Source organism: Rhincodon typus, chromosome 43, assembly GCF_021869965.1.
Source record: "Rhincodon typus isolate 14 chromosome 43, sRhiTyp1.1, whole genome shotgun sequence".
Classification (NCBI taxonomy): Eukaryota; Metazoa; Chordata; class Chondrichthyes; order Orectolobiformes; family Rhincodontidae; genus Rhincodon; species Rhincodon typus.
The window spans coordinates 11256291-11272856 of NC_063374.1; the positions used below are offsets into that span (position 1 = coordinate 11256291).

Here is a 16566-nt window from a genome sequence, read left to right on the forward strand (position 1 = left end):
TACAGAGGGGCTGAGCTACAGAAGGACTGAGCTACAGAGGGTCTGAGCTACAGAGAGACTGAGCTACAGAGGGACTGAGCTACAGAGGGTCTGAACTATATAGGGTCTGAGTGACAGAGGGTCTGAGCTACAGAGGGGCAGAGCTACAGAGGGTCTGAACTAAATAGGGTTTGAGCTACAGAGAGACTGAGCTACAGAGGGGCTGAGTTACAGAAGGTCTGAGCTACAGAGGGTCTGAGCTACAGAGGGTCTGAGCTACAGAAGGTCTGGGTTAGGAGGAACTGAATAAGTGAGGGTTCGAGCCACAGAGGGAGTGAATTACAGAGGGTGTGAGCTTCAGAGGGTCTGCATTACACAGGGACTGAGCTACAGAGAGACTGAATTTCGGAGGGTCTGGATTACAGACAGGCTGAGCTGCAAAGGACTGAGCTGTGAAGGGGGCAGGGAAAGAGATCCTGTGACTGAACTGCAACCTTAAATTGACAGCATTGTGAGTTATTCCGGCAGCAACAACCTTCTGGGTTTGCTTCCAACAGCAATGTTTCATATGCAATACTCCAGGGTGGCAGATACACATGTCAGCTGGAACCTGGATGCAGGAGCAACTCCCACTGGGGATCAAACGTCTCCGTTTATTCAAGAGAGACAGCAAGAACTGTAGATGCTGCAGTCAGAGATAACATAGTGTGGAGCTGGAGGAGCAGAGCAGGCCAGACAGCATCAGAGGAGCAGGACATTTTGGGTTGGGACCCTTCTTTAGAAATGGGGGAGGGGGAAGGGAGCTCAGAAATAAATAGAGGAGGGATGGGACTGGGGAAGGTAGGTGGGCTGGTGATAGATGAATGCAGGTACGGAGTGGTGGGGATTGGTGAGTGGGATGGGTGGGGCAAATAGGTGGGAGAGAAGATGGACAGGTTGTGTCAGGTCAAGGAGGGGGGAGGATGAGAGGGAGGGTTGGACATGAGATGAGGCCGGGGGTGGGAGGATTTTAAAACTGAATTCTACGTTAAGGCCATCGGGCTGTAAGCTCCCGAGGTGGAATATGAGGTGTTGCTCCTCCAGTTTGTGGGTGGTGTCATTGTGACACTGGACGAGGCCCAGGATGGACATGTCACCCAGGAATGGGCGGGGGGGGGGGGAGTTAAAATAGTTCGACCAGAAGGTGTTGTTGTTTGTCACATACAGATTGCAGATACTCCATGAAACAGTTCACGAGTCTACACTTGGTCTAACCAATGTAGAGGAGGCCACATCAGGAGCAACGGATACAGCATATCAGGTTGGAGGATGTACAGGTGAACCCCTGTTTGATATGGAAGGTTTTGTTTGGTGCCTTGAATGGAGGTGGGGGGGGGGGGGCGCGGGGTAGGGGGAGGTGTAGCACTTCCTGTGGTTGCAGGGAAAGGTTCTGGGGGGTGGGTGGGGCTGTACTGACACACTCCTTTGAACTGTGCCAGACGGCGGAGAAACAGAGAGGTTTAGGGAGGGAGCTAGGGCTCTTGTAGCTTAAGGGACGATCGTAAATGATAAATCGATGCTACTCGGGATTTGGGAGGGTGCTCAATTCCTAGTCGTGGTGGATCATCAGCTGTCGGTGAATAAAAAGCACAGTTGGAGGCCATTCAGCCTGTCCCACCTGCATTGGCCTGTTTGAAGTGTTGGATCCCCCTTATTTCTCTTTCCCCATTGAGATTTTTGTCTTCTATTCTGGGTCCTGTTGGGAGACGCTACTCCCAGATCTGTATCTGCGAGTAATTAAATCCTCATCCTAACGACTGTTGGATAAATAAAAATGTTTTACGTCATATCACCACCTGATTCTGTCGCCGGCCTGTTCAAACCGTCTTTGAGTTATTGATCCTCCTATCACCAGAAATTTCTCTTAGTTTAATCTCTCAAGACCTTTCCTTGATCTGAGACACCTCGATTAACTCCCTTTTAGCTTTCAGTAAGGAGATCATAATTAACTCAGGAACAAACTTCCACAAACAAGACTTACCATCAGTTGGGGACTTTTTCGTTCCAATCGATTGCAAATGAGTTTACCACCTTCCCAGGACTGTCCTATAGACCCCGAAGTTAAACAGCAATGTTCTGAGCAGCAAACACTAGCTGAAAAATCATGAGGGAAAGTGACATTGGGTTTCTCTGTTAAATTTCTGCTTATTAATTATAAAAATATCAAGGGTGAGAAACAGATTCAGGACAGTCAGATGCCATTGGGCTAGAATCTCCAGCCATGTGTTCAGCCCATGGCTGTCATTTTACTTACAGGGCAACATAGAATCATAGATTGGAGGAGGCCATCCAGCCCAGTGTTTGTGTGCGCTGTCTCACTGTAACAGCAAAGACAGAGCAATGAAAGAAATGTGAGTGGGTGGGATGGTGTGGGAGCAGGAATGGTGGAGATGTTGGTGTTGCACTCATGTCACTGAATGAGTAATCCACAGAACCAGGTTAAGGCTCTGGGGATACAGGTTTGAATCCCACACCACAGCAGCTGGTGAGACTTAGATTAATTTAGTAAACCTGGAATTGAAAGCTTGTCTCAGGGATGGTGACCATGAAACTGTCGTTGATTCTCGTTACCCCCACCCCCATCTGCTTTATTATTTGTAAACCCCAGTTACAAGTTTGCCGACAACACTTCCATTGTAGGTCGGATCTCAAACAGCAACGAGACAGAATACAGGACAAAGATTTAGTGCTTAGTGACATGGTGTAAAGACAACAATCTCTCTGTCAACATCAGCCAAAATGAAGGAGCTGGTCATTGGCTTCAGGATGGGGGAACGGAGGGCATGCCCCTGTTTGTATCAGTAGTGCTGAGGTTGAGATGGTCGAGAGTGTGAAGTTCCTGGGAGTGACGATCACCATGTTGTCTCGTTCCTCCTTAAACAAGTGAGACAACCCTGACCAGAATGCTATGAATGAACTTGCCCAGGAGTCCCATAATACTGAAGCAGTCAATCAATATGAAAATACAAGCTGGTACCAAAGCAAAATAGTCCTAAATTTATTAGGAATAAAATAACAATAGTCTTTAATACTAAACCTCCTATCTCAAACCCAACTCAGCCCCTTAAGGTTACAATACTTCCTGAGAATCTTATAGATTTATGCAGTTGTTCTCTCTCTGGTTCTGTCTCTCGTTCGCTGAAGCTGCTTTCTTCCTCTCTCTCTGTCTCTCTGGATGGTCAGCTGGTCTCTGCCTCATGCCATGTTGGTGTCCTCGGAAAGCCTCCAGAACATTCCAAGAGAGAGGTCTGCAGGTGGACTCTGTTTTTATACCTTTTAGATGGGTTTCTGGAATTTTCTATAGTTCTGGCCAGTCAGGGAGTTACACGTAATAGCTTCAAACAGAGGCAATCATTTGGATGGCATGCTACTGTTAGTTTCTTTGTGTAGCAGGACCCTTTCTGTCCTTTCTTCTTCTTTGTTCAGTAATAAGTTGTTGGAGGTCTGTCTGACCAGGACAACTATTGCCTTTTATATTATGCAAATGTAATTAGCGCCTGGCTGCTGTGTTTGCAGTGTGTCTGCTGGATTTTGTGATTTCATTGTTTTATTTGGCCAACATACCCAGCATTCCTTGCTGTTGAACTTTTAACTTATTCCTTTAATTCCTTAGTTTAAACTATGAAAGACTTTAATGTAAACTATTACCTAATTCTTTATTTTTCTGCTATTCTATGAAGTAATGTTTAACTTTTTAACTCTCGCTTCTCTTATTACCTTGTACCTAAGCTATTTTTGTACCTAGGTACCTTGGTACCTAGGTACCTAAGATATCTCTGTGAGTAGTGACATTATACACTTTTCACTGTACTTCTGTACTTGAATACACATAACAATAAAAATCTAAAATCACATAAAATCATGGATCTGGGTGGGATTCTCTGTGGACTTGTTGGGCTGAAGGGCCTGTTTCCACACTGTAGGAATTCTATGATCTACTCTTTGGCCAAGTTAGCAGTCTACCTGTGTTTTAGCAGCCAGGAGGCTGCGAAAACCAACAATCTATCCTGGTCCATCCACATCGACGTGATGGTCAAGAAATCACAACATCTCTACTTCCTCAGGAGGCTAAGGAAATTTGGCTTGTTCACAAAGACTCTTACCAATTTTTATAGATGCACCAAAGAAAGCATCCTATCTGGATGCATCACCGTGTGATATGGTAACTGCTGTTCTCAACACTGAGAGAAACTGCAGAATGTCGTTAACACAGCCCAGTCCATCACACAAGCCAACCTTCCATCCATTGACTCCATCTATACTTCCCGCTACCTTGGGAAAGCAACCAACACAATCAAAGACCCCTCCCATTCCAGTTAAACTCTCTTCCCCCCTCTTCCATCAGGCAGAAGATATAAAAGTTTGAATACACGTACAAATAGATTCAAGAACAGCTTCTTCTGCACTATTATCAGACTTTTGAAAGGACCTCTCAAATGTTAACATTGATCTCTCTCCCTGCACCATCTCTGTGGCTGTAACACTGTATTCTGCACTGTCTGCTACCCTGATGCCCTTTGTACGGCATGAAAAATCAATCAATTATACTTTACTGAGGGAAATCTGCTGTCCTAACTCAGTCTGGCCTACATGTGACTCTTAGCTGCCCTCTGACATGGCTGAGTAAGTCCTTCAGGGCAGGGGTAATTATAGATGGGCAATAAGTATTGGCTTTGCCAGTAATGTCCTCATCCATGAAAAAAAACTTGAGGGTCCATGAAAATGAGTCTAGAAGATTCATTCATCCCCTTATACTCTGCCTGAAGGCAGGTCCTTGGCTCCTTGTTTACTGAGGCTTCATTAGTGATAGTTTTTGACACTTCTTTCCACTCTCAGGGGCAGGGTGAGGATGCAGGCCCCTGATCCAGCTCTGTTGGAACAGAACCAGAACTAAATCAGTGTTGCCAGTATTATCATTATAAAGTCATTGTGATGAAAGGTATATATACATATTATTTGGAATTTAAACTAGTGACATATAGATGTTGAATATCTTTTTACATAAAGCTTTACCATGCAGAAGGAGCCATTCAGTCCATCAAATCTGCACTGACCTTCCAAACAACATCCTACCAGGCCCACCCTAACCCCGTAACCCCACATTTACCATCGTTAATCCACCCTAACCTGCACATCTTTGGTCTGTGGGAGGAAAGCAGAGCACCCAAAGGAAACCCATGTAGACACACAGGGAGAACATGCAGACTCCACACAGATAGTCATCTGAAGGTGGAATTGAACCTAGGTCCCTGGTGCTATAAGGCAGTAGTAGTAACCACTGAGCCACTGTGCCCACAACCTTTTGGGAAAGGTTTTAAAAAAACCCGGTCAGTAAGTCTTTCTGGACCTTGTCAGACAGCAGGGAACCCCTGGATTGCTAACAGAAGATTGGTAGTATTGTGCATATTTTATGACCATAAATGGAAACGGTGAGGGCCATGAGCTTAATTAATAATTGATGTCGGCTCAGGAAACCCAGAGATCAGATGTTTTTGAGCAGTTTTGGAGGATACCTAACTGGGGTCAGAATCACAGCATCATTTCTCTCCTAGAAAGGTGATTAGAACAGATCAGTGAATAAGGTACCTTCATAGAAAGTTTGTTTGGGTAACTTCCAGACCAGGAGTGTTTGGTTAGAAATCAGCAGGTTATTAAAAAGTTGAGAAAATTTAATCTTTCAGTTTTGTGAGCATTTATATAAGAAGGTTTCACAGTTGTCAGACAGAGCAGGGAACAATTAGTTAAATTGAATTAAAAGATTTGATATGGAGAGGGTGAAATCTCTGGACTTGATGCTGTGACATGTTAGTGTCAGGTAACAGATGAAAACTTTGTTCTACTGTGTGCTTTAAGATCTTTCTAACTCTATTCTATATTTAGATAGCTTGGGTTGTTTTAATAGAACATAGAACAGTACAACACGAGGACAGGCCCTTCGATGTTGTGCCACACAAGACGCCAAATTAAACTAATCTCTTCTGCCTGCCCATGGTCTATATTCCTCTATTCCTTGCTTATTCGTGTGCCTATCAAAAAGTCCCTTAAACGCCCTATTGTATCTGCCTCCATCACCACCCTTAGCAGCGCATTTCAGGCACCTACCACTCTCTATGTAAAAAACTTGCCCCTTACATCTCTTTTGAACTTTTCCCCCTCACACCTTAAATGCAAGCCCTATAGTATTAGACATTTCAACTCTGGGAAAATGGTTCTGCCAATGCTATCTATGCCTCTCATAATTTTATAAACTTCTTTTGATTTCCTTTCGTAAAATAAACTTCCGTTTCTTTGTTAACTAGCCACCTCACTAACTGAGCAGCCCTCTGCACACAGGAGGAAAGCTCAGAAATGTCAAAAGAAATGTGACAGCGAAGGCTGTTCGCACACAAACGATCAACACTGTGGATATCACGTTTGGTGATTGAACTATGTAACTACTGCAATGTAGTTGGATCAATGATGGAGGGAAAAAGGGATTTGGTGCAGGAATGTGGTTGGAAGTTATGTGGAGGATAGATAACCAGTTGGGCTGAATGGCTTGGCTGGGATTTCTATTTTTTTTCAGGTTGTGTTCATGGTTCTGCTGTTGCCATTTATATCACCTCCAGACTCATCTTTTGCTTCTCTTTTACTTGTCTCTTTGTCTCCCTGCTTAAGGGTTGAGCCATTAAACTGACTGAAGATGGAGTGACAGACAATTTTAATGAATAAGGGATTTGAGGGGCAGATGAGAAAGCGGAGATTAGCAGGTCTGCAGCAGCGGTGAAGAGGTTTAAGAGAGCGAATGTTTCCATTCCATTATGATTGTTCTCTGGAATTGAAGTTATTTTGAACTTAAAGTGTCAACTCAGCTCCATAGATGCTTCTGCACTTGTGGACTTTTGTGATTAGCACTGCTGCTTCACAGCAACAGGGACCCGAGGATCGATCCCAGCCTCGGGCGACTGTCTGTGTGGAGTTTGCACGTTCTCCCCGTGTCTGTGTGGGTTTCCTCCGGGTGCTCCCGTTTCCTCCCACAGTCCAAAGATGTGCAAGTTAGGTGGATTGGCCATGGGAAATTGCCCATAGTGTCTAGGGTGGGAAATGCAGGAACAGGGTAAGGGCTGGGTCTGTGTGGGATGCTCTTCGGAGGGTCCGTGTGGACTCGACCGACCGAATGGCCTGCTTCCACACTGTAGGGATTCTATGAAAAGCAAAATCCTGCGGATGCTGGAAATGTGAAATAAAAACAGAAAGCGTTGGAGAAACTCCGCAGGTATGGCAGCATCAGTGGAGAGAGAAACTGAGTTAAGATATCAAGTCCAGTATCACTCATTCTCAGAACTGTTATGGAGCCCACGCTGAGGACCTGTGAGCTCCTGTAAGGGCTCTAAAAAGACTTTAAGAGGAATTCACACATAAATATAAATATAAAATAAATAAATCAGCCTGAAAATATGTTTTACACAAGAAACAGGATTAGGAGGAGACAACTGAAGGAGGCACTGAACTTAATAAGTCATTCTGAAGAAGGGTCTAGGCCCGAAACGTCAGTCTTCCTGCTCCTCTGATGCTGCTTGGCCTGCTGTGTTCATCCAGCTCTACACCTTGTTATCTCGAAACATTAACTTTTTTTTTAAATCACTCATGGGATGTGGGCTTCACCGGCTGGGCCAGCATTTATTATCCGTCCCTAGTTGCCCTTGATTGAGAATGTGGTGGTGAGCAGCTTTCTTGAACCGCTGTTGTGCGTCTTTCCCTCCACGTGTGCTGCCAGACCAACGGGATTTCTCCAACATTCTCTGTTTTTACTGAGCAGTTTTTGTCATTTCAGACCTCCAGCATGCACAGTGTTTTTGTTACACAGGGATCAGGACCCCAATCAGAAAAGCCATGATCCTCCTCAGTGAAAGCAAAGTACTGGGAGTACTGAAGATCTGAAATAAAATGTTACTGGGGGCCTCGTCCTCCTGTTTCTCATGTCAAACGTATTTTCAGGATGTGTGACTTCCCCTTTAAATCTTCCCCGGAGCCCTTAAAGGAGCCTCAGGGGCCCTTAGGTGGGGCTCCAGAGCTCATTGGCTGTAGTTTGTGCAAGGGCTGAGGTCTGCATCAGGGTCAGGAGCAGCTTTGGGTTGAGACAGGGGCGCACTGATAGGCTCCTGGCTCTCCCTGTATCTCTGCTGACCACCCTCCCTTTGAGCATGGAGCATAAGCCTAGGATGCCGAAAATGGAGCTTGATGCAGCAGAGGGGGCCCAGGGTTTGATGAAGCGCAGCCCGGAGCAGCAGCAGGCTGCCTCGCAGATCCTCTATGCAGCCCTGGTTAAAGGGGAGAGCCCGGCAGCAGGTAAGCCTGGGGAAGGGGAGTGGGGTAGGGTGAGCTCAGTCCTGGGCAATCGCAGACAGAGAAAGGGAGGGGGTTTCCCTCTGGGACCACCCCCACCCCACTCTAGATCCCAGACAAAGGCCAGTTTGTCGGCTGAGAGAGGTCGGATATTGTGGCATACGGCTCCATCTGACGGATTTGACCAGAAATGGTCAAGGATGGCCCTAGTCTGGGGACACGGAGGGGCAGGAGGCTCTGACTCTCACACACACTGCCTGACACTAGAGACTTGTACCACCAGGAGCGACAACCCCAGTCGTGCTGTGTTATTCCCAACCCCTGCCCAGGGACACGACTGCCTGTATCCCTCTCCCCACACCGGCTCTCTCTCTCCCTCACTCCTGAAATGTGAGCTGCTAACTACCCAAATGAACCAGGATGAGGCCTGTGATCATTGCACATTCACCCTCTCAATTACACAGTGACAAGCAATGTCTCAATAACTGGATGGGGACAGTGTGGAGAGAGCTTTTCTCTGTATCTAACCCCACGCTGTCCCTGTCCTGGGAAAATCTGATGGGGACAGTATAGAGGGAACTTTATTCTGTATCTAACTCTGTGCTGTCCCTGTCCTAGGAGTGCTTGAGGGGGAATGTTTGAGGGCACAATACCAATCGAATACTGATGCAAGGTCACAGGCCTGAGCTGACACTGGTGTCTGTTCACACTCATTATCTGAGCTGCTGCGGATGTGCAGCATACACTGTTTGATGGGAAAATGCTGAGGGCCCTATTCAGATTGCAAATGATCATACTGTGCTGCTTCCTTGCTGTAGGATATGAAGCCTTTCCAAACTGCCAGGCTTTTGATGTCTCTGGAACCACTGTTGAAACGGAGTCTCAGACTCCAGCAGAACCCAGAGAGCTAGTGAAATGGCAAAAACGCAAGAGCCAGCATCCTGGCAGGGACCACCGGAGATATTACCAGGAACGCTGGAAGATGGAGTACCTGATGGACTATGACTGCCTACGGCATGGCCTGGTCTGCATGGTGTGTGGCAGTGCCCTGGCCACTCTCAAACTCAGTACCATCAAGCGGCACATCCTCCAGAAACACCAGGACACTATGCTCCTGAGTCATGCTGAGAAGGAAGTCGTCATTGCAACCTGGGTTGAGCACCTCCTGAGTCACAGTCACCAACAGGAGAAGTCTGATACGCTGGAAGCTGAGCCTAGAACAATGCAGATCGGTCCTGCTCCAGGTATGTCTCTCACCACTCGATCAGGGAGGTCTTTAATTCCAGCAGCTCTGGTTTCTGTTGTTGATAGCTTTCCAACCCGCATTCTCAGCCTGGGAACAGGAGGAAGCCATTTAAAGCTTCAGGCTGCTACTTCTCAATTCGATCTGTTTCTTATCCACAATCTCCTGCCATTTGCATGGTGACCATGTTTTTGCTACAAATGCACCAAGGGTGCCCTACATCCCAAGGAGTAAAGCAGTTCAAGAACACCACCTCTTTACCAGGCACTTTGGGATGTGCAATGAATGCTGGTGCATCCACTGATGCCCACATACAGTGAACGAATTTTTAAAAATATAAACGGCCTATCAGCTAGTGTTTCTGCTCCTCACTGAGCCCCCTCTTCATCTCCCCTCACCTGATCCTTCTATTCCTTGGACTGGATTTATTAGTGACTGTCTTATCTTGATGGCCCCTAGTTCTGGTCTCGCCCACTAGGATAAACATCTTCTCTAGTTTGACTCTGTCCAATCCATTAAGAAGCATAAAGGTCTTGTCAAACTCTGAGTAAATTAAAGTTTTGTAAATAAAAATGCAAAATCCCCAAACCACCTGATTTTCAGACCTAGGTTGATAGAGAGCACAGATCAAGTTTCCGTATTTAATAAGAATCACTGTTTATTAGAAATAATTAGATTTGAGCTAGAGGTAAATAATTAAATTAAGTTGAATAAACATTACAAATTAAAACTCTGGATCACTTATAAACTCACCTCTCTCTCACACACACATAGAAAAAAAAATCACAAGCAGAGGGAAAACTGTTCACAAGATATGCTGGGTTGGTTCTTGTTGATCTGAAAGTTTCTCTTCAATGGTCCTTCTTCAAATGCTTCCACTTACTTGCCAAAGATACAGACAGGCTGTTTCTCTGACTTATCCAATTCAAAATCACAACTTGCAGCATTTGCTGAAGGGAAGATAAGTTGATTTTCTTTGGTTTATAGTGGCTTACTGCACAGAACTGAGAGAGTTTTTTGGCTGCTGCAGACCTGCTGGTTTCTCTCCTGATCTAACTAGCTTCTCTCCGTGTTAAACTACTTGAAACCAATAACTTTGTCATTGATAGTTGGTCCCTAGTCCACAATCAGCTTCACTTGTAAACAACACCTCAACTCCTATTCATCTGCATGTTTCTAGAACCCAAGCTACACAAACAGGGACACAAAAGATATCGAATTCTTTACTTTTCAAAACATGCAGCCAACTTTGTAAATTCCTGGGTTTCAAATCAGTTATTCCTCATTTCAGTTCATAGTTTCAAAAAATGCAAAGATAAAATACAGTCTTCACAGTCTCTTTGAGGCCACCACTTCCTCTAACTCCTTTTTCCTGAGAACGCAATCAGTTTAGCATTTCCGGGTAGGTAGAATCTTTCTGGTCTGAGATTATCCAACTGACCACAAAATGTAGGAGCAAAGGTAGACCATTACACTGCTGTTTAAAAAGACTGTGGCTGATCTGATAATTCTCAACTCCACTTTCCTGACCTTGCATTGGCTTTTGATTCCCTCACTGTGCAATTTTTCAGCGGATGATGGAGAAAATTTTACGAGGTCCATCCCAGGTCACCATTTATTTAAACAACACGCTAATAACAGGGAAGACCAATAAGGAGCACTTGGAGAACCTGGACATAGTCCACGTTTCTCTCAAGTGAGTGTACGCCTCAGAAGGGAAAATTGTGTGTTCCAGGCACCCCAGGTGTCCTACTTGGGCTACAGAGTTGACAAGACCAGGTTACACCTATTGGAAGATAAAGTGAGGCCCATCAGAGGTGCCTGGGCTCCTATGTCAGTGTTGGAGCTAAGGTCTTTCCTTGGGCTGGTGAACTGTTACGGAAAGTTCATGCATAACCTGGCCTCGATCCTGGTGCCTTTGCATCAACTCTTTTAAAAAAAAAGGGTCAGCCTTGAAAAATAGTCCTGTAGCCAAGCCTTAGCTTTCAGGGAAGTGAAGGAACAGCTAACATCCTCTAAGGTGTTGGCGTATCATGATCCCAAGCGAGTTCTTGTACGGCATTAGGGTAGCATTAGCTCATACACAGTCCATGGAGAGGGACACCCAATAGCAATAGGCATCCAGGACTTTGGATAATGCAGAGTATAAATATGTCCAGATAGAGAAGAAAGACTTGGCAATCATATTTGGAGTCAGAAGTTCCATCAGTACCTTTACAAACGTAAATTTGTACTAATAATGGATCACAAAGCACTGCTAGGTCTACTTAAAGAGGTCAAGATAGTGCTGCCCATAGCTTCAGGCCAAATTCAGCAATGGGCTCTGATACTAATTGTGTATAATTACAAGATGGAACACCATCCGGGAGGCCAAGTAGCAAATGTGGATGCCTTCCACTGGCAGATACACCACTGGTGGTACACCACTGGAAGAGTCTGTGAGGGTTTTACATTTTCTGGACAAACTTCCAGTCACAGCTGACAATATCAGAATTTGGATGCAGAAAGATCCTGTCCTGGCAAAACTGAAACATTTGGTGGTGATGTGGGAAACCAAAGGGCCATTACAACCAGAATTGAAGCCTTTCCGGACTTGGAGTGACCAGGGAATGGCATATTATTATGGGAAGCAACAGTGATTGACCCGAGCAAAGGTCGCTGCCAGATACTGGCTGAACTTCACCAGGGTCATTCAGGGTTTTTCAAAGTAAGGATATTGGTGAGATGTTATCTCTGGTGGCCAGGAGTGGATGCAGACATAGCTAGGTTGGTGAGGCAGTGCCCAGAGTGCCAACAAGGACGAAAATTACTGCCAGCAGCTCCCCCACATTCACGGAAATGGCCAGGTAAACCCTGGATTCAGTTATACATCGACTATGCAGGCCCTTTCACAGGCTCAATGTTCTAAGTCATTGTGGACCCCCACTCACAGTGGTTGGATGTGCATATAGTTCATTCGTCAAACATGGGGACAATAGAAAAACTGTGTGCATCTTTTGCAATACATGGGCTCCCAGAAGTGTCGGTCACAGACAGTGGGCCATCATTTATTAGCAGGGTATTTGAGTATTTCCCAAAATCAAATGATATTTGTCATATAAGGACTGCGCCATACCATCCATCATCCAATGGTCTGGCAGAAAGAGCAGTCCAAACTTTGAAGACAGGCTTAAAGAAACAGCCTACAGCTTCACTAAATACCAAACTGTCCTGGTTCCTATTTGAATATAGGACCACTCCTCATGCAATTACAGAGATAGCTCCAGCAGAGTTGCTAATGGGGAGAAGATTCCACATCAGATTAAATCTGATCTTCCTGGACCCGGTGGCGGGGAAACCAGCATCAGGAATGCCAATGCGGGACACAGGACCCTGCTAAATGAAAGAAGCCGTTTACTTTAGGGGATGAAGGTTGCTGTAGGAACCATGGAAATGGCGCAGCATGGGTGTGAGGCATGCTAAATATGAGGACAGGTCCAGTGACATATAAAGTTCAGGTAGGTGCAATGGCTCTGAACAAGCACATGGACCATATGAAAAGCTGCAAACTCACAAATGATCCAGGAGCAAAACATGCCTGGCTCAACTACCTTTCTAACTGTTCTGGAACTCGCAGGTTCTCCCTCTCCATCAAGCGTTGAAGATACCTCAGAATCTGAGGTGTCACCGCCTCGAAGTCTTTGCTGCCTGAAGAGGAGAATGAATTTCTTCGAAGATGCTTCTGGCACAAGGGGTGTGCTACTGTGCATTACACGTCACCCGTATCAGAGGCAGAGCTGGAGGAACCTGACTCAGTCCTAAAACACCCCCGGAGGAGCTCCAAAAATAAAACTGGTCCAGGTCCTCCAACTCAGAGGGAGGAATGTAGTGATTGTAATGAGGTCAGCCAGGTGAACCTCAGAATATGAGTTCTCTGATTGGGGCTTTTAATCTGGTCTAATTAAGAAGCCCTGGCTAACAGATATAAAGAGGACTATCAGATGTTCTGTTCACTCGAGTGCAGGCTCAGAGGAAGCTGGATCAGTGTCAAGGACTCTCCACATGTAAATAAAGGGTGACCTGGTGACAGCTTACCAACCTTTGTGGAGTTACTTCAGCTAGGTTGATTCTGAGTAGGCAGGGATTTTCTTAGAGGATACATTAAGACCGTATTCATCTGAGTTCAGAGGAATGAGAGCTGGCCATATTGAAACATACAAAATTCTTAGGGAATAAACTAAAACAAAGAACTGCAGATGCTGAAGATCTGAAACAAAAAGAGAAATTGCTGGAGAAGCTCAGCAGGTCTGGCAGCATCTGTGGAGACAAAACAGAGTTAATGTTTTGAGTTCTGACTCTTCAGAACCGTTCTGAAAAAGGTTCACTGAGCTCAATGTTAACTCTGCTTTTGCTCCACAGATGCTGCAAGAACTGCTGAGCTTCTCCAAGATTCTTGGGGCTTGACAGAATAGATGCAGAGAGGTTGTTTCCCCTTGTAGGAGAATCTAGGACCAGAGGGCATAATCTCAGTAAGGCATCACCATTTAAGACAGAGATAAGGAGGAATGAGGACAGTGAATCTGGAATCTTTTTACTGCAGAGGACTGTACAAGTTGGGTCCTTAAGTATATTCAAGGTTGAGATATATTTATTTTATCAGTGGGGGAATCAAAGATTACAGAGAGAAGGCAGAAAAGTGGAGTTGAGGAATATCAGATCAGCCATGATTTCATTGAATGGCAGACCAGACTCGATTGTCCAAATTACCTGTGTCTGTTCCTGTCTCTTATGGAAAAACCAGTGAATGAAAGACTGAGAACCAGTGTATCCTCAACCTTGTGTCATCAGCAAAGAGTCAGTAGGAGTCAAAAGGACCTGAAAGGAAACAACTCATTGACATCCGTGATCTGGACTAGTGGCAGAAATGTGCTCCTCTAACTTTCCACTCCTTCCCTACCCATAATACTTGTGTCTCATCATGTGTCAGTTTGTATGTATGTGCTTGGAAATTTTAAGAAGGAGTGGACTGTAAGTTATAGTTAACAGTTCATTTCCTTTCTGCCATTGCTTAAAAACAATTTATTTGCAATGAAGTTATTTACCAGTCAATGGGGGGCAAAGAAAGACTTAGTGTGCATATTATTTCAATCTGAATTGGACAATTCAGTAGCTTCATCCATTTTGACAACTCTGGAAATAGTGGGACTTGATTTCCAGTGCACTACCTTAGTTGAGTTGTGAAATTATGCATGTCTCTTTCTCCACCTGTCTAGTGTCTTTCTGGTTCACCTCTGTCTCTATCTATAGGTCTCTTTCTCTGCGTGTCTGAATCCCCCTCTGTGAAGTTGTCTGTTTCTTTTATGTCTCTGTATACATTATTGCCGCTTGTGTGCATTTGTCACTGTCTGAGTCTCCCGTTCTCTGTATTTTGATCTGTATGTATTTCTGCATGTCTCTCTTACCATGTGTATTTCTCATTCTCTATGTGCCTATCTCTCGCTCTCATACTAACTGCATGGGTGTCAAGCTCTTGATGGGCCGAATTGCTGGCTTCCACTTTGTAGGGATTCTAGAGTCAACAAAATTGAATAAGGAATAAGAATATACCTTCCCTGAAGAGCATTAGTGATTCAGATCTTTATTTTATGCCAGTCAACAGTAGTTACGTGGTCACCATTTTTTTGTTATTGGATTCAAATTTCACCATCTGCTGTGATGGGAATTGAACCTATATCCCCACAACATTAACCTGGGGTTCTTGATACTAGTCCAGTGATACTAACAATACACCACAGCCTCAGCCTATATTTCTTTAGCTGCGTGTGTTTCTATTTGTGTCTGTCTCATTATCTATATACGTGTGCATCTCTATATATGTGTGTACGTATCTACAGGTGGATCTACTTACATGTGTGTCTCTGTGCTCGTCTTTCCTTCTATCTGCTTAAGTCTCTGTATCTGTCTCTATCCTACATGTGTTTCTCTCATCTGTTTGTATGTTTTTCTCTCTAGACAAGTATCTCTTTCTTTGTGCGTCTCATTCCCTTTTACCGTGTGGGCTTTGCACTGCCTTCATGCGTGCATATCTTTTGCTTTCTCTTCATATGCCTCATTGTCTCCCTTTAGTCTCACTATGTCAGAGTTGCCACAAATGTTAAGATTTAATCAAAGTACCAAAAAATCTTAGTCTGTCTCTGACTGATTGCTAACTGCAATCAAAGTAAACCAAACCAGGTTTTCTCAGTAACAAAATAAAATTTCCACCAGTTTTAATAATCTTAACTTTAACAAGAACAGTGAAAGCATTCTAACATTTGTACCTTAAGTTTTAGCCCTCTTAAAAATTCACATACGCACACAAAAAAAGTCAAACACAAATGGAGTGAAGGAAATAAAATAATCAGCAGAACACAGTTCTGTATCACCAGTCCAAATCACAAGACCAAATAGTTGGTTTCACAATCCTTTTCCTTTCTTTGATGATGTCCTGATGTTATCTGCACACTGATGATCAGTCTAGAGTTCAGTGGTTGCTTGGTTGGACCCAGGGTGTTTCTTCTTGTTTTTGGGCTTTAGAATTACTTTTTCAGCATCTCCGAATGTAGTTTCTCTGTTCTTTCAACTGAAAATTGGGCAGAGCAACTTTATGGAAAAAGGAGAGAGAAACATTTATGCAGCTAAATTTACAAGATCTGTTGCATAAATTTATGCAGCTAAACTCTAGAGGTCTCCTTGCTTCTCTGTTTTACTCCCCTCATGCGATCTGACTAATCTTAGAGGTGTTACTATGCCAAATTCTTCTGAACCCACAACAAATGGTGCCCGTTTATCTGGGTTTAATGTCCCTGAAAAAAAGTAACATTATTTCTCATGCAGAGATAGTGGGAACTGCCGATGCTGGAGAATCTGAGATAACAAGGTGTAGAGCTGGATGAACACAGCAGGCCAAGCAGCATCAGAGGAGCAGGAAAGCTGACGTTTCGGGTCTGGACCCTTCTTTC

General features: G+C 44.6%; 1 protein-coding gene and 1 long non-coding RNA gene across 2 annotated transcripts in view; one reads left to right on the top strand and one right to left on the bottom strand.

The window, feature by feature from the left end:
* The first annotated feature begins 8090 nt into the window (after nt 1–8090).
* The window catches only part of zfta (zinc finger translocation associated), a 23140-nt gene continuing 14664 nt past the window's right edge, over nt 8091–16566 (top strand). Inside the window, exons 1-2 of the mRNA XM_020521849.2 lie at nt 8091–8346; nt 9162–9587. Of these exons, the coding sequence (XP_020377438.1) occupies nt 8202–8346; nt 9162–9587 (571 nt within the window). The 5' untranslated portion in view covers nt 8091–8201. The remainder of the gene's footprint in view (nt 8347–9161; nt 9588–16566) is intronic.
* The window catches only part of LOC125487677, an 8495-nt gene continuing 7729 nt past the window's right edge, over nt 15801–16566 (bottom strand). Inside the window, exon 2 of the long non-coding RNA XR_007266032.1 lies at nt 15801–16207. This is a non-coding gene — a long non-coding RNA (uncharacterized LOC125487677). The remainder of the gene's footprint in view (nt 16208–16566) is intronic.